The sequence below is a fragment of the Nannobrachium achirus genome (genome assembly GCF_963921795.1).
Source record: "Nannobrachium achirus genome assembly, chromosome: 1".
In the NCBI taxonomy this organism is placed as follows: Eukaryota; Metazoa; Chordata; class Actinopteri; order Myctophiformes; family Myctophidae; genus Nannobrachium; species Nannobrachium achirus.
Window position 1 is genome coordinate 39,979,379 of NC_137810.1, and position 18,918 is coordinate 39,998,296.

Sequence of the window (18,918 nt, forward strand, 5' to 3'; positions counted from 1 at the left end):
CATGAATAGTGGAATAATTCTTACTCCATTGTGGAGTAAGAATAATCCAAAGTAATCATGAATTGTGATTTCATGTTTCACAATTTATGCATGTTTGAAACTTGACAATGAATTCAAACAGTGTTTTTCACCATAACAGAGAGTTTGAGCAGAATATTGTGGAAGTCGTCTCCTCTGTGAGTCTGATGCAGCCAAGAAAATAATACAAAACATCTTTATTCTATCATCATCACCACCACAACTTGTGATTAATAATCATGGTTATAATATTAACCACATGAACCCCATGTACCCATGCTTGTCATAGCTTTTTGGCAAAAATTGAACATTTGGCAAAAGTAGGTGAGTAAGTGCAATCTACAGGTGCACGTGCAACCACTTGGATGTTTGTTTTGGCATTTTCAGAACTCCATGGTGGACCGTGACAGACAGCCTCATTTACAATAGCTACACATAACTAATCATCTAGATTATCATTTTAGCTGTAATCATGGAACACAAAATGTTACAGGGCTGTAACAACATTGGTCTTATATGTAAATAGGGATGTGCTGAATGTAAACATTGTATCGTCGGGGCAGAAACAATATTTCCATAGCATTTTGTTCAGTGGCCCTGCTTTACAGTTCATGGAATGTTGGCACTGTTACGCCTGATTTATACTTGGCCACACACAATGTCTCGCACTGAAAAGAGCAGATCTACAAGCTTGATCGGCTATTTTCGGCAGGTGGGCATTAGCATTAGGGTGCGATCACACCAAGTCAGTAGAAACACATCTCGGTTAAATCATTCTAAATTATTCCAGCGTAAAGTGCGTAGTCGAACTGCTCTGTTCAGTTGTGAAGCTGTAGTACAGTAGTGACGGTGGGACCACGACAAAAGGCAGATGCATACTCCACTTTTAGAGCTGATTTTAAATCGTTTCAGTTCGGGCTGTCACAACTCTCGTGACAACGTCTCGGCAGCACCGAACAGCCGACTTTACGTTACCCGCCCCCGGCCCCCCTGAACCTCTGAATGACATCATATTGTAGTTTGGACAGAGCTGAACCGATGTAAACTCGGCTCTAAAAGTGGAGTATGTATCAGCCCAAACGCAAAGATGAAAGTTAGACATAGAAAGAAGACTTGATGTCTGCTTCAATAAATGTTTTCCTCAAGATTGGGGCTGTCATGATTACAAAATACAAGTTGACGATTAATTTGTTATTTCCGTTTGCCTTTTAGGCTCCAGGGCAGATACATTATTTTATAATAAGAAAATATCAATGAAAATCGATGATTATCTCCATATTTTGACCTTTTGTGTTTTTTTCATTAATTAACTCCCCACCTGATAATACTACAGCGTCACACACGCATCAAAAGAGAAAGAGATGAAAGAACAGCGAACTGGCAGATGACAAGAATCAGCTATTCCGCGCATTACAAGCAGGAATTGTGTGGAGAGAGAATGCTAAGAAAGCAGACGATGCATTTCTGTCGACAGAAATACAGTCTTCAGGAGGAACATAGCAGCCGTTATAGATGTCATTATTTAACGACAGCCAGAGAATTGGCATAATTGCATCCGATAAAGTGCTTGTACATCTAAATAGTCTTTTCCCTCAGCAGTTTGTTGTTGAGTGCAATGACCAGAGGACAGAACGGGACGGGTCCCACAAAGTCTCCGGCGATGATGTTGAGACAGTGGGGGTGTGGTCCAGGCGTCTGCTGCTGCAGCCACTCTCTCAGGCACGACCAGTTCTTCTGTGTTAGAGAGCTCAGCGACTGCTTCGGGTGGGCGGCGATGTAAAGTACCTCGGCTGTCAGGTTTAGGCCGGAGACGAAAAACCCCTCTGGACAAAATAACGGATTAGAACACAATAAAGCAAGAGTTTCAACCTGCCATCCTTATGTTGGGTGAAAATAGCCAATCTCTCACAATGGAACAACTCAGATACACGTTGTGAGCAACTGAATATCAAATATCATGATACTTTTGACCTAATATCTTGATATTGATATTACAGCGATTGTGGGTGCTTTCACCAAATATTTACACAATGAGATTTTAGTTTTTTTGTAAATAATCATCAATAATGTCTATCTGCTGTTCAAAACTGTTACCTTTCTGGATCCAAATTCAAAAATAGCAAAAGTGGCAGATCTACAAGCTCAAAATTGCATCGCTTTGTGCCACATTTTGAGCTTCTGCGGATCTGCTACTTGTGACGCTGTAGTATCAGTACTGTAAGTAGGGCGTTAATTTACCAAAAAACACAAAAAGTTTAAATATGAAGATACATGGTTCCTGCCTGGCAGCAAAGTATAATTATGATTTTTTCCAGTGAGGTGTTTTACTGTACCTGGTCGTCCCAGGTGTTTCTTGCGCTCCAGGTAAGTGATGACACCGTGGGCTGTAGGTTCGTCTGCCCACCAGTAAGGGATGGCCGGCCACAGCTCCTGGTGTCTGAGCGCCGCCTGGTGGTCATAGGACAGTAGCACCTGATGACCACATGACCACAGTGTCCTCAACGTCACCGCTGCTTCCTGAAGGAGGGAGGAGAGAGAGGGACAATCTGTGAGGCCAGCTTCCTCAAAACATTTTCATGTCAAGAACATCCTCCCCAAATTGATGTGTTAGGGGCCGCCGTCTGAAAATATTTTGTGCCAGAGACCCCAGAAGAGAAGATTTGTGTTTAACACATTCTCTGCCAGGTATTAATGAATTAATTAATCCGCCTCTGCCAGCGTCTTTCGTTGATTTTGTCTTATTTTGAAGACCCCCAGAAGTCACAACGTTACAAACACACGCTGTTTGTAACATCCAACGGTCATCTCCTCTTTCACCCGTAAAAGAGAAATTGTAACCGCAATGATCCATTCTTTAGTTTTGGTCCGTTGAAAAAATCAACACTGGGAGTAGAATCCTAGATAAATCCATTTTTCTGAACACTCTATAGCAGGGGTCTTCAACAGGGGGTCCTGAGAGATACTGCAGGGGCCCACCAAATCCGTGTGTGATAGGGACCTTATTAGTGGCCAAGGCCACGAAGTGGCAATGCCTTGGCCACTCATTGTTATTGGACTTCATCACTATTATTATTATTATTATTATTATTCCGCCACTTTTGCTCTAGCGGCTAGACCGTGCAGTCGCTTTTTACGAAACTCGGCAGTATGGCAGAGGACTATGCCAAACGGCTAAAACGCGAAGCTCGCAACAATCGGCCAAAGGGTGGCGCTGTAGGAAGCCTTCGAAAGTGCAAACTTTGAACTGGTGTAGCTCTTGCCCTGTTTCAGGTACAGCAATGAAACCTGTATACACTTATGCGTCTCCTCATGCCGAACAACTTTTACGCTCTGACTTTTGACCTCTGACCTTTACCTCTCCCACAATTTTGAATTCTATGAAAAACAGTAAAAATGTATCTCCTCCTGGGATTTTCGCGTAACGTGCGCGAAACTTTTTTTACATGAACTTTGGACCAATACGGTCTGAAAAGTTAGCCGGATTTTCTTTAAAGCGAAACATTATTTTTTAATAATTAACCGTATAATGCAGTTTCATGCAAATTATTCTTCTGCCTCTAAATCATACATGCAAAGTGACACGTTCATGGCAGTATGGCAGAGGACTATGCCAAACGGCTAAAACGCGAAGCTCGCAACAATCGGCCAAAGGGTGGCGCTGTAGGAAGCCTTCGAAAGTGCAAACTTTGAACTGGTGTAGCTCATGCCCTGTTTCAGGTACAGCAATGAAACCTGTATACACGTATGCGTCTCCTCATGCCGAACAACATTTACGCTCTGACTTTTGACCTCTGACCTTTACCTCTCCCACCATTTTGAATTATATGAAAAACAGTCAAAATCTATCTCCTCCTGGGATTTTCGCGTAACGTGCGCAAAACTTTTTTTACATGAACTTTGGACCAACACGGTCATCGCACAGCGGCCGGATTTTCTTTAAAGCGAAACATTATTTTTTAATAATTCACTCAATGTTGCAGTTTTATGCAAATTATTCTTCTGCCTCTAAATCATACATGCAAAGTGACACGTTCATGGCATTTGGCAAATATGTCGAGGGTTAGTCCAAATATCACTGAAAGCAATCTTACTCCAATTGGCCAAAGGGGGGCGCTATACGAAGCGTTTGAAAACTCAAACTTTAAAGGGGCATAAGTCATGCCTCGTTTTGTTTGAAGACATGCAACTTGCTTACACGCGTGCCTTGACTCAAGCTGAAGACATCTGTGTCTTTGTTAAGTAAGCTCCGCCCTTCGATTTTCCGCCTTTTGGAGCAGTTCGTAAAACACTTAAACCATCTTTTATTCCGGAACTTTCGCGTCACGTGCACAGAACTTTTTTTACATGAACTTTGGACCAATATCTAAAGATCTGTCAGATCGGATTTTTTTAAAATTGAAACATGCTTTTTTAATAATTCTATCAACATTGCAAGTTTTATGCAAATTATTCTTCTGCTTCTAAAACAAACATTTAAAGTAATATTTTCTCACTGTGCAGAGCTGTGCATAGCTCACATGGTAAGGCCTTTGTCTATCATTCCAGAAGTCCCCTGTTCAAGCCTTACCTCATGCATTTAAAATACATTTTACAACATTTTGCCGTGAAAACCCTGGTACTGCAACTGAACATGGCAACCCGACCAAACATGGCAACCTTCTTAAGCAAGGGTATAAATAGTGGTTGAGTTGAGGCCACTCCCCCCCTCTCAGATTGTTTGAAGCCGCATGGTGCTGGTGGTTGCTGCTACTCACTGCTACATTATGCAGCAGCTGCAGGTCTGTACACTGTTCATTATTCCAACAACTATTCCAATTTCTAACAGTTTCATTCATTATACTTACCCATACTATAATTTGTCTTTTAGATTTACCTCACCTGAACATACCTACCTGATCCACTCGATACACTGGCTGTGTATGATGGAGGAACAATGTGTCACTTGGTAAGCTGACCATGTGCTCTGAAATGTTATGTTGTTTTTGGTTTTGGTATCTAAATGTTAAACGATTTCTTTTGGAATGTAATGCTTGTATGTTAGCTGCAACGTTGATTATTGAATTGATGTATTTTGAGTTTAATGCCAATGCCTAGTTGGGGAGATTAATGGAATTATTTTGTTTCAAGCCTGTAGTGCAGCGGATTATTTGAATTTGTTGTTTTTCTATTCATTTGGCCTTTTTCTTTGATCCAGGCCAGGTTTATTGCCTAGAACTGAATCTGAAAGATGGCGAGCCTGCAGAAAGACTGACACAATCCTGTCTGACCTATGGTTATGGGTAGGAAAAAGCAGCCACAGTGACACTCATTCCTAGTTTGATTTGATTTTGAAGTAATGACTTTGAGTTTCTTTATAAAGTAATGATGTTTGAGTGCATTCATTTATTCGTTTATTGTTTCAAACCATGCAGGGGAAGCTCAGCCTCACACCTGAAGCCCATCTGACAATCAGCTGACAATCAGTACCAGCTCCCAGATTGCTTCATTGAAGCCAAAGAACGGCAGTGTAAGTGGGTTCATTATTCTGAATTGTGTGGAACGGGCAGATTGAACACCTCTTCTCTAACTTGTGGCTCAACTGTAATTATTCTGAAGCTCACCTCATTTCTCTCTCCCTCCCCCACCTAGGCTGGCTGGGTTCCAACACCCCCCAATTGGAATCCATAGTCTGCTCTGCCCACAGGACGGCAGCCCCATGTGAGCGTCTAAAGTTCCAAGTTTTGACCCCCAGCCGCCTTCCCCTCAACGTTTTTCAATAAAAACAATTTAAGTTTAGTTAAGTCTGACTCTGCTAGCCACTTACAGAAAATAATGCTGCCAAATATTTTGCAATTGCAAATCCTTTGTGTAAATAAACTGAAATTCATACTATTGCATGACTATTTCTTTATCATGTTTCACAAGCATCTGGGTCTACAATGCCAGGGGTGTAAAAGTAACTGAGTACATTTACTCAAATACTATCCTTAGTATAATTTTGAGGTATTTTATACTTCACTTGTATAGTCTTACTTCTAGGCTACTCCAGTAAATGCTCATGCGTTGCATTGCATTGTGAGCTTGTAGATCTGCTATTTTCAAAAAAATTCAAGTTGATGCCAATACCTTCGTACTTTTATTCAGTATTACTATTTATCTCTATATATTCATGTTATTCCTGGCACCGCCCCTGTTATCCTGTTCATATCCTGAAAAAGGCGGGGGCTGAAAAAGCTGTCCTGAAAAACATCATTTGATTTCCTGTTGTCCTTGCATTAAAGTGTCAGTAGTTGGGTTCTGGGTTGCCATGTCTGCTTATAATAAGCAATTTGTGTCTCGTTAAGATTTTTATTTATCCAGCCCCCACCATGCAGTTGTACAGTGAAACCCAAAATTCAAAAATGGCAAAAATAAACTTTGCCAAAAATCTAAAAATGAAGAACTCGGGAACGGGAACAAAAGGCAAAACTCAAGAAAAAGGCAAAAATAACAAACACTGCACTAGGCTATGGGGCCCTTGCAACTCTCACTGAGATTTGTTCATCTCGCTCTGCAGCTATAGACAGAAAATCACACAAATCAGTACACAGTATCTCTACAGTGATGTGATCATGACGGATTTGTCCGATATCATATTCTATCTAATTGGCTAAAATTGAATTCCAAGGTTTGCAGGATTGCTCCTTTTTGAACAAATTGTCTCAAACGCAGCCTGCTATGTGTGTGAGATTTTGCACACACATTCCCACTAGGCCAAGGAACAGATGCCACCCTTCTCACATTGGCCTGTTATAGAGTCACCAGTGGGCCAAAAAAAACACCTGACCTGTTCGGAAGAACACTGCTTCTAGTTTCTCTTTGATGTCTTCTTTGCTTTCCCTTGATGCTTTTGCCTTGGCCACTTTATCGCTGCTTGCAGCTATATTATTATTATTATAATATTACATTATTATTATTATATCTGCTATAATGAGGATTCTTATTGTTTTGGTTCTGGAATAGTTCTGCTGCCATGTGGATTATTAGTGGCCAAGGCCACGAAGTGGCAAATGGCCACTCATTGATATTGGACTTCATCATGTTTTTCTTCCGCCACTTTTTCTCTAGCGGCTAGACCGTGCAGTCGCTTTTTACGAAACTCGGCAGTATGGCAGAGGACTATGCCAAACGGCTAAAACGCGAAGCTCGCAACAATCGGCCAAAGGGTGGCGCTGTAGGAAGCCTTTGAAAAATGCCAACTTTGAACAGGTAAAGCTCATGCTCTGTTTCAGGTCCAGCCATGAAACCTGTATACACTTATGCGTCTCCTCATGCCGAACAACTTTTACACTCTGACTTTTGACCTCTGACCTTTACTTCTCCCACAATTTTGAATTATATGAAAAACAGTAAAAATGTATCTCCTCCTGGGATTTTCGCGTAACGTGCGCAAAACTTTTTTTACATGAACTGTGGACCAATACGGTCTGAAAAGTTAGCCGGATTTTCTTTAAAGCGAAACATTATTTTTTAATAATTCACTCAATGTTGCAGTTTTATGCAAATTATTCTTCTGCCTCTAAATCATACATGCAAAGTGACACGTTCATGGCATTTGGCAAATATGTCGAGGGTTAGTCCAAATATCACTGAAAGCAATCTTACTCGAATTGGCCAAAGGGGGGCGCTATACGAAGCGTTTGAAAACTCAAACTTTAAAGGGGCATAAGTCATGCCTCGTTTCGTTTGAAGACATGCAACTTGCTTACACGCGTGCCTTGACTCAAGCTGAAGACATCTGTGTCTTTGTTAAGTAAGCTCCGCCCTTAGATTTTCCGCCTTTTGGAGCAGTTCGTAAAACACTTAAACCCGCTTTTATTCCGGAACTTTCGCGTCACGTGCACGGAACTTTTTTTACATGAACTTTGGACCAATATCTAAAGATCTGTCAGATCGGATTTTTAAAAAATTGAAACATGCTTTTTTAATAATTCAATCAACATTGCAAGTTTTATGCAAATTATTCTTCTGCCTCTAAAACATACATGCAAAGTAAAATTTTCATGATGAACTACTGTAGAGGGTAAGTCCAAATATCACTGAAACCAAAAAGAATCATATTTGAACTGGGGACCCCCCACCCTGACGTGAGTAGGGTTTTCCCATGATCTGGGCCTTAGGCTAGATGCAGAATAGAGCTGGGACGTTCGCGAACGAATCAAATCTTTTGAACGGCTCTTTGAAGTGAACGTTGGGATCCGGTTCGCGCAGTAGAGAGCCGTTCATTTGGGGGGGAGACCCCCTCCCCCCAATTCAACATCTCCTTGCTACTCCACTGAGTACTGACTGAGTACAGTGAGTGAGTGAGAGAGAGAGAGCAAGTGGAGGAGCGAGTTCATTGTTGCCTGCTTGTTTTTTTTGGTGTATTATGAATAACAAAAGTCAAGGTAGCTTAATTTACACACACATTTTATGAAAAGGGTAAATACTAAATTGTGATCTCAACTGTCAGCAGAGGAATGTGGTGCCACCTTGTGGATTCATGTTTAAACAAATTCTTTTTAAAAATATATAAATATACAAGGAGCCAAATGAGCCAGTCTTTTGAACGGCTCTTTTTAGTTAGCCAGATCGATGGTACTGTCTCACTTCAAAGAGCCATAAATCCCACTTCTAATGCAGAATGGTTAGGCACAGGTGTGTGTGTGTGTGTGTGTGTGTGTGCGTGCGTGCGTGCGTGCGTGCGTGCGTGCGTGCATGTGAACTGAATCTAACTGATGGCTTAGTTTGGTTTTCAGAAAAACTACATTTCCCAGAATGCAGCAGCTAAGATGGCTGCTTGTTGCAATCAGTTTGATTTGTCAGCACCTGGCCGCAACACAGCTTCTCCGAGTCAGGCAATCCAAATGTTTTTGCTCTTAACCACCGAGCTCTGCTTCACTGTGTAGCTGGCTCTCGAAGGGACTCTTCCATCGAGCAGTAAGCAAAACTCCACTATGTTCTCCTCTGTCGCACATTTGCTCTGTATTTTGCCACATTGCTAATGGTGGTTCTATCTGTTCCCATTGTAGGCAAATTAGGAGCTGCATCTGAGTCTTGGAAGAGAAATGGCATGTGTTAATGGAAGCAACGGCATACTGTGAAACATATGTTTCGAATGTAACCCCTGTTTGTTAAGTTCTGGAAAGAAGCATATTTTGAGTTAAAAGCCCCGGTTTTGGGAAGAACTTTATTTCATGTTTTAGGGGAACGCCCCATTGAATAAAACAACGCTTATTGCGTTTTCACCTTGAGAACTGTTTCCGTGTGCTGGTTTGGGTTCAGACTTCACAATACTTAAAGGGATATTCCACTTTCAAAAAACTTTTTGTCATTGTATGGTCTAATCAGGCTTGTATGAACACCCTGAACAGTTTTTAATTTTCTTCATTCAGTATTTAGATATTTGATGTAAATGTTTTCTGGCCCAACACGCCCAGGCCCTCTCCCCACACACACTCATTGTAACTTCAAACTCCATTTAAACCATGATAGATTATTTAAAAACACCCATTATTTTTTCTGGTGACTCATAATACCCTCCTAATACGTGAGCAGGCCGTGTTTTTTCCATAACGTTTTTCATGTATTTTTAATAATTCTTTGGGAAAATGGAAAAAACTAAATACAATAACAATATATAAAAAAATAATGAAAACTGTTATGGAAAAAACACGGCCTGCTCACGTATTAGGAGGGTATTATGAGTCACCAGAAAAAATAATGGGTGTTTTTAATGAATCTATCATGGTTAAAATGGAGTTTGAAGTTACAATGAGTGTGTGTGGGGAGAGGGACTGGGCGTGTCGGGCCAGAAAATATTTTCATCAAATATCTAAATACTGAATGAAGAAAATTAAAAACTGTTCAGGGTGTTCACACAAGCCTGATTAGACCATACAATGACAAAAAGTTTTTTGAAAGTGGAATATCCCTTTAATGTTTAAAAACTTTATTTGAAGACGTTTACTACTTGAATTATTTGAAAACATTGTGATTTAAAAGACATGCCTGAAAATGGCTAGGTTGTTAACCCTCTGTTTTGAAGGTTTACAACCTGATGACCAACTCTTCAACAAAGACAACTAATGAAAAAGTTGGAAAATAAAGATATTGAGTTAAAACCTTGAGGAGTTCTTTGGAACTATTTTATGTCTGTTGCATATAGTCTTTTGCATACATGTTGTGTAGAGGTCAATTTGTGCTTTTACCAATAACTATGCCGATTAGTGTAAAATCGGAAGAGTCTCTGTCATTTATGGCGCCACCAGAAGGCCGAAAACGCATTCTTCAATATTACTCCTTCAGATTTTATCCGATAATCACACAAATGGGCACACAGTATCTCTACAGTGATGTAATCATGACGGATTTGTCCAATATCATATTCTATCTAATTGGCTAACATTGAATTCCAAGGTTTGCAGGATTGCTCCTTTTTGAACAAAATGTCTCAAACGCAGCCTGCTATTTGTGTGAGATTCTGCACGCACATTCCCACTAGGCCAAGGAACAGATGCCACCCTTCTCACATTGGCCTGTTATAGCGCCACCAGCGGGTCAATTTTAGCAAAACCCATTTTTGGAACAAAATGCCTCAAATCCCGCATGCAGCGTCCGATTGCCGTGAAAGGCCAAAGAACACGTGGTACCCTTTTGACTTTGGCCTATTATAGTCACCACTAGGCCAAAAAAAAAAACACCTGACCTGCTGGAGACCTGTTCGGAAGAACACTGCTTCTAGTTTTTCTTTGATTTCTTCTTTGCTTTCCCTTGATGCTTTTTTGCTTTCCTACTTTTTCTACCTTGGCCACTTTATCGCTGCTTGCAGCTATATTTTCTTTTTAAATCTTTACATTAAACACTTGAACCATCCATCCTTATTCTGTGGGGAACATTAGCTGAAAATAGCAGATCTACAAGCTCACAATGCGTCGCAGACACCAAGCCAAAGGTTAAGTTTACAAAGTATTGAGTGTTTAAGTTGTATAATGAAAACACATTTAACATGAATCCAATATATAGTGGGGGGTCCCTGCTTCATCTCTCTCTCTCAGCCATGGATCCTTGGCCTGAAATTATTTGAAGACCCCTACTCTATAGCAATTATTACTTGTATCAGAATATGAAGCTATTTAGCACTTATAAAAACAATTATACTGCACATACTGCACCTTTAATCGGTGCATATCTAATCTGAAAGGAGGGGACATAAAGGTTAGAAATTATACTTTGATGAGGATGAAACTCACTTTACGTGGACAGAGTTTGGAGCCAAAGAGTTTCTTCAGGGCCCAAATGAAGGATTCGTGGAGCTGTTCGCTCAGTCCCTCAAAATGGCTGCAGGCCAGAATAACAATCTCCTTTGGGTGAGAGTCCAGCCATGACACCACTGATGTCAGGGTTTCCTACAAAGACACAATGATTTACATTAACATGTTTATTTGGACACTTGCAGGCATAAACACAACCTGAGTTGCAAGTCTTGCAACAGTTAATTGAACTAATCAATTTAATCTATTAGAATTGATTTTAATACATTTATATTTTTCGTATTTATTTTATAGCTTATTTAATAGCCAATGTACAAACTCCCAAAGTAATCGATAAAACAATCACTAATCACTAATACAAATAATTGATGGTTGCAACTTGCAGCCCTACCATGGAAAAGGTTAAATTAGATATTAGATATTAAAATATCTAAGCCTGTATACTCACCAGAACTGTCAGATATGTGTATAAGGCATGTGCAAAGTACAGGTAGTGGGTTGAATCATGCGGTTTCTGTGCGATACGAAAGTCGAAGTAGCGGATTCCCATTGAGAGCTGCTCCACAACGCTGTTATCCTGAATGGAGGAGAAACATTTATAACCCATCAGAACAAAGTAGGAAGAAAATAAGTACATTTTCATCTCCAAATATCTGACTTATAGCTTATCAGTAATATAAGGTTTAATGGTGTTTAATGGAGTTCGCCTCTTTTCACTACTTAATTATATATTTTTTAAATTAATGGAATTAAAATGTTGTCATTTCTAATGGTCCCAACCCAGGGTTTGCGAGTGTCTGTGTCTAGGTTGGACATGTCCTTTGACACAATCCTGTTTCTGGTTAGACACACATTTTGACTTGACTTGAAGGTCAAAATTCTATTCCTCCTCTGAGCAAGCAGGCCAGGGGTATTACTGTAGCTCATTGTTAAACATGTATCAGTACTCAGCACACAGGAGACTAATAGCTGGGTTCAAATGAAGGGGTAGAAGGGGAAAGTTACAGTTAAGACGACTGCTTTAACTGCAGTCATCTGCTGTGCTTGTCATTTAATTATACACTAGTTAGACCTGTGGCACCAGCTGAGTTCATTTAACGTCCTGCTAGGGTTAAAAAAAATAGGTTGACTTCAGTTGACTTCTAGCAAGCTGCAATCTGTGGCTCCCAAACCACTGTGTGCAGACAGAGTATAAACTCATGTACTATACATAACCTGCAACGTTTTAATGATTTGTGTATAAAAGTAGGCTATATATACTGTATCGTCATTGTCGGGAGGGAACCTTGTGTGACCAAAACTGTTACTACTACCTTACATTTGCAAAATGTTACAAATATAGCAAAAATGGCCGATCCACAAGCTCCCAATGCGTCGCGACTCAACACATTGTGAGCTTGTAGATCGGCTAAAGTGGGGTGTCAATATATAAAATAGGGAAAAAAAAAATGCAAAAGCTTAAGTTTGGAGATACAAGGTTTCTGCCTGACAGCAACAACAATATTCTACGATTTCTCTCTTTGACCTCTTTCTTTCTTTCTTATGTTTCCTCCTTGCTCTTCGCCCCTCCCCCATTCTTCCTGAAAACTATGGATGATGGAGCTTGCACAAAAAGAATGTTTTTTTTTAATGCTGTGTTTATATACATGGATATTTGAGATTTTTGACTATTTTCGTTTTCTTTTAGCAGCTTACAGATCTGCTATTTTCCCTACTGTTGTGCAACACTTGTATAATGATGTTGGGCTTTAATTTACAAAATAACATGGACAAATATGGAGATGCAAGTTTTCTGCCTGACAGCAACAATATATTTAAAAAGCATTCATTCATCATTAATTCATGCATGAATGAATGATTGATGACCCATAAATGACTATGAATCTCTTGCAGTTTTCTGTGTGGTCGGGTAAAGGGGGCACTATGGATTCAGAAATCAGGGCAAAGGGTACTGATGAAAAAGAAACTATAAAAGAGAGCCGTTGTGAGTTTGTAGTTCTGCTATTTTGGGTCCCGAGCAAACTCTCATTTCTCTTTTGTGTGTTGAGCTAAAAGGTTAGGGAACCACTGCTCTAGATAGTATATATTGTGTAAACTGAGGTACGTACATCCCTGTACTGTACCTTTGTGCCATACAGTACAGTACAGTTACAGTACAGCACATACCTGTGTCTTAGACCATTTGAATATGAAGGGTCTGGTCAGGCAGTGGCACAGTTTATCCAGGATCCTCAGAAGCACTGACTCAGACCTGACCAGAGGAGAGTGGATGTCCAGACAGTAGCTCATGGCATCATGGCTTCCTAACATGAAGATTCAAAGCAACCAGTTTAATATGTTACATTGTACAGACTCAGACTCAGAGTAAATCCTCGCTGTCGGACAGAAACCTCTCATCTCCATAAGTAAGTTAATGCCCCTACTTCATTATACCACAGTGTCAAACTAACTTTTGGACATATGAGGTTTCCACCTGACAGAGACAATATAAAGGCTATGTTCAAGGTTGTACTTTATTGCTACATCTTGTGCACACACAGGTACATAAGAGTAAAACGTAGTTTTTGTTCCTTGTCTGAAGGAATTCAGACGATGACAATGCATGGGTAATAATAATAAAAGTAAAGAAAAAAGAAAGAGAAAAACAAGGGCAGAAAGAGCAGAGTCTGTAGTTTTATACTAATAGGATAATAAAAGCACATCAGCGAATGTACGAAGCGGGTCTAAGCTTGGCATATTATATTATACACCATCATCATCAGTAGCTGCCACAGTACCTTATATAAACAACACCATGCATAGTACCTTCTAAGTTTAGGTATAGGAACAGTCAAGCGTGTTAAGTGAGCATAAAGTGCACACTCTGTGTAACATTAGTGAGCTCAGACTGTGTGTAACATTACTGATATTAGTGAGCTCACTCTGTGTAACATTAGTGACATTAGTGAGCTCAGACTCTGTGTAACATTAGTAACATCAGTGAGCTCAGACTCTGTGTAACATTAGTGACATCAGTGAGCTCAGCTGAAGAGGTGTCTTTGTGCTTTCTCTCTCCCTCCCCCACAAGACATCCAGTGGCCATGTACTGTATACAGCAGGGTTTCCCAAATTGGGTGCCGCGGCACCCTAGGGTGCTGTGATGCCAGTCCACGGGTGACTCAGAATACTTTCATAATATTTGGAATTCATCAATATCACTACATCAATATCACTTCACTATGCTTAGTAAAACAGAGCTGATTTGCACTGTACTTGATGAGTTCTTTTTCCATCTACCCCAAATCGCTTCACCAAAAACGCAACGCGTGACGCGTTGTGAGCTTGTAGATCGTCTATTTTTGGTGAACCTTCCCCCCTAGAATAAAGTTATTTTCAGTCATTTCTGATGGAAATGGATATTTCTCTGTGACATACCATATCTCATGTGGAAAATTGTGAATATTTAGTTTTACGTAGCGTAATATGATGTAAGATTCTAAAGAAAATAACAGTGTAATTCAGGGGTGCCGTGGAGGGAAAAGTTATTTACAGGGGTGCCCTGGGTCAAAAAAGTTTGAAAACCCCTGGTATACTAACTGTATAGCATTGGTTCTCAAACTTATATTTTTCAAAATCTTTTAAAAATAGCAGATGTAGGAGCTTGTAGATCTGCCTTTTTATTTTTTATTTTTTGAAGATTTTGAACATTTTCATGAATGAAATGCCCAAAATATAATAGACGAAAAGTCCAGTATCTCATTTTCAACACTTCTGTTTATCTTGCAGTTTCAGTTCCTTTTTGGGAAACTACAGCTGTTTGGGAAGAGAGAGAGGAGCACTCGTCAGCAGACCAGACACTGGAGTAGTTACAGAAACACGTTGCCCTCTCGCTGTATTTGTTTTTTTTTCCACTGTTTGTTTTGGCAGACAGGGGTGTTTTTGGGACAACCAAAAACAAACAGTAAAAAACCACACTACTTCCAGTGGCTGATAAATGCTGCTATAGAGGGAAACGAGGAAAAAAATGTATTTATTGATTTCTTATATAAAACGTTACAAAGTAGCATATATGCTTCTAACATTTACAATAGTGTCTCCCACTTTGTCATGGCCTTACAAGCCAGGTCGTGACAGTTGTAATAAGGAACACAGTCCGTAAAAACCTAATTAGTGTGCAAAGGCTGCATCAGCAGACACCGGTGTGGTGAATATTAACTGAGACTATAGGATAGAACTGTTTCCCTATGGTGCTGAAGTAGGATATAGGCCTATAAGAAAAGAGAGAATACAGAATATACGGAGAAAAATAATGTATGAATTGAAAACATTACTGTAAGAATGTATGGAATCTAGTCCACCCTACAACAATTCAGAATCACACCTTCCCTTGGTTATAGATACTAGTCCTTACCCGTTCAAAGATATGAGCTCCGAAATGATGTGCAGTGTGTGGGTTATGGGATGTGCACTGTGCACACGGTATATGAGGGATGGAAAGTAACTTTAACTGGTACTTGCATGATAATATGTAGGAGCATCAATGTAAGAAATACCCGTTTCGTTTAATGGCTATGTGTGTGTGTGTGTGTGTGTGTGTGTGTGTGTGTGTGTGTGTGTGTGTGTGTGTGCAGCGGTTTGGACCGTGAGACCATCCGCAGAGTGGTCTGTGTTTCTTTTTGAGAGGGTCGGTCCGCCTGAAAAACGCGTTTTGGAACAAAACGGTTACGTTTTGCGCGTTTGTGACGCCCTCTACGGGTCGAATTGGAAATGCTTCTGGGGATTCGTTGAGTAAGCCACCCGCAACCTGTGGCAGAAATTCAGTGTTGACTCGACGTTTTGTTTGTGATTTATGGCTATTGTTTGCAAAACGGGCCCCTCCCGCTAACTTTGGAGGCCCGTTACGAACGAACAGTATGGACTATCAAAATATCCCTTGACTATGTTCATTGCATGGGTTCAGAGATCATGTGTACCCATTTTCGTGACATTTGAAGAAAATATGTAGGAAAAGGAGCAAAAAGTGTGTTTTGGAGAAAATTCAAAATGGCGGAAAATCTATCCTGACGCAAATGGGCGGGGCCTATATCGGGAGATGCGTATTGACCCAAGGAATCCAGGGAAAAAAGAATTTTAATGTTCCGACCTACGGTTCAAGAGTTACAGGCCGAAACGTAAAGTGGACTGTTATAGCGCCACCATGAGGCCAACTGACAAAGTTATTTTTTATTTAATCCTTGATATCATTATAAATCTCCTCTCAGAGTTTTGTAACTGTAGCCCCTATGGTTTGCGAGAAAAAAAATATTGAATGTGAGTTTTTGCGATTCCCATTATAAGTCAATGGGAAAAATGTATTCACTAATAAATTAATATCAATTAAACGATTTGTGAAAGTGAAAAAAGGGCTTCACAGTTATGTCAGGTGTGTTCATATGCTATTGGTGATGCGATTTCAGATCAATTGCTCCAGCCACTGAGGAGAAACGCTGTGACAGACACTCACTCAGACAGACACTCACTCACTCACTCAGACAGACAGACATTCGCTAAATTATATGTTAGATAATAAAGTTATAGATAGATAATGTATAATTGAGCCAAAGGAAATATGCAGAATATGGAAAATAAAGAATATAAATTAGTCTGTCAAAGATAGGCTATACAGCATTCATGCAATCAAGTACATATTAGTTCAAATAGTAGTCATTATGTGGTGGTGACCTTAATGTACAGTAGGCTAGTCTACAATCTACATTTTATACCCAGGGTTCCCCAACTTCCCCCAGCTTAAATGACTGATTGATAATCTTCAAGTACCAAGCAAATACGTACAACCAGAGTCATGATTTTCATCCCTTCCAATGTTATCTCTGGGCATAGTAGCTATATTGACAGTAAAGGAATTCTGGACCAAATGAATGGACCACAAATCTGACTAATCCAACAATATAAATGTTGTTTAGATTGGTCTCTCCCAGAGATAAAGCTCCTTTCAACCTTTTGAAAGGAGCTTTATCTCTAAGGGAGACCAATCTAAGAACATTTATATGGGACTGTGTCCTGATGAATGCATGTCAAATTGTTTCCCTGGATGGATTCAAAGGGTTGTATTTCACTAGCTGCTTACAGACTCATGTGACAGCAGTGTTTTACTATCAGTCAGACCAGATTACGAAGTTTACCCCAGAACTAAAAGGCAGAAAATCATAGCTTATAAAGCAATAAGAGTTCATGCAGGCTGATGTGAAACCTACCAGGAATAGAGAGGTTTGTGATGGGAATGTCCCACAGCTCTTCTGGTAAACCTGTCATCCATTCTTCATAACTATTATTATTGTCACTGTGATGGTGATGATCCATTGGAGTTGTTGTCCTTCCTCTTTCACACGCATTCCTCAGATATTAGGATCATATTCTGGGTTTTTATGAGCTAACTGTGGTCTTTCTTATACAGGGACATTATTCCTTCAAACACAAAGGCAGGCTGTTCCTCTGTCTGCAGAGCACAGTGATCCAGTTGCTTTGATGTCTCTCTCACCATCTCCCGTTCGTTCACATTCAGGAAATAGCTTTGTTTATGTGAAGGTCTGTTAAGGGACCGTCGTAAAGTTACACGCCGAGAAGAAAACGTAAACTGGATATTCATGGTGACCTATGAAATAAGAGCAGGGGGTTTCAACGTTTTCACAATACATGTATTGTATAAACTTGTGTTCCATTATATAATGTAGGCCTATTTATTTATTTATTGAGAATGCCCTCCATTCAACAATAAGGTGTTTTCAAAGCTGTTACTCGCCAGTCGTCCCCCTAGTGGCGAAGAAAAAATAACTTCTGGGGATCCGATTAGTTCATGATCTACGCAAAATTGTTGGATTCATATTCGCGTGTGTGTGTGTGTGTGTGTGTGTGTGTGTGTGTGTATATAGGTCTATACATATATATATGGTATATATATATATATATATATATATATATATATATATATATATATTTATTTTTTAAGAAAAATACATCACACCTTGTTGAACACCCATGAAACAGATTTTCTTATTAATTTGAATTGACAACATTTGAAGGCTAAATGGTAGACTTTAGCCAAAGTGCCAATATTTTATTTTAGGACGCAGAGTGAGGAAACCAACATTTTCTCAGACAACTGCCATCTTCAGGGTATACTGTATACAGAACATATGAATAAACTCACGAATAAACATTCTACAAATGAGTGGAAGAGTAAGGTTAATTCCTTGTCAACATGACAACTAAATATATCTGAAGCTTTGCAAATACATTTATGAAATAGAATTATGAAATAGAACCACAGCGTTTGAAGGCTACCACCAATCAAAGAGACCACAGACATTTTTCAATGCACATCTGCACTTTACCAACTTTTGACAAGTGACAAGACAACACATTTCCAGTTAATACAGGAAGTTGGATAAATCATGGGTCAGACATTCACATCAGTTTCAGGAGATTAGTTGATGAACAAGAGAAAAGTAATTTACAGTACTGTAGGCTACTTTGTTACTGTGTGTAGGCCTATTATTGTAAACCAACAGGATGACATATTTGCCATATGTATATTCTGGTAAACAATCTTTGACTGTAACTTTATTACATAATGCACTGAAATATATATTGC

At 39.7% G+C, this 18,918-nt stretch overlaps 1 protein-coding gene across 1 annotated transcript; it reads right to left on the reverse strand.

Moving 5' to 3' along the window:
- Positions 1–200: 200 nt before the first annotated feature.
- LOC308282410 (PI-PLC X domain-containing protein 1-like) lies at positions 201–17,795 on the reverse strand. Its single transcript, XM_080722755.1, has 6 exons — positions 17,522–17,795; positions 13,455–13,591; positions 11,737–11,865; positions 11,268–11,423; positions 2,352–2,535; positions 201–1,841 (listed from the first exon to the last, which is right to left on the reverse strand). Exons 1-6 carry the CDS (start codon positions 17,625–17,627, stop codon positions 1,594–1,596), a joined length of 960 nt encoding a protein of 319 aa, XP_080578881.1. The 5' UTR covers positions 17,628–17,795; the 3' UTR covers positions 201–1,593.
- Positions 17,796–18,918: the final 1,123 nt, after the last annotated feature.

Coding starts and splice junctions, on each gene's coding strand:
- LOC308282410 (XM_080722755.1), bottom strand. CDS start 17,627: ATGGATCATCACCATCACAGTGACAATAATAATAGTTATGAAGAATGG. Junction 11,866..13,454: donor TCAAATGGTCTAAGACACAG/GTATGTGCTGTA, acceptor TCCTCCATTCAG/GATAACAGCGTTGTGGAGCA. Junction 1,842..2,351: donor GAAACACCTGGGACGACCAG/GTACAGTAAAAC, acceptor TATTTTGTCCAG/AGGGGTTTTTCGTCTCCGGC.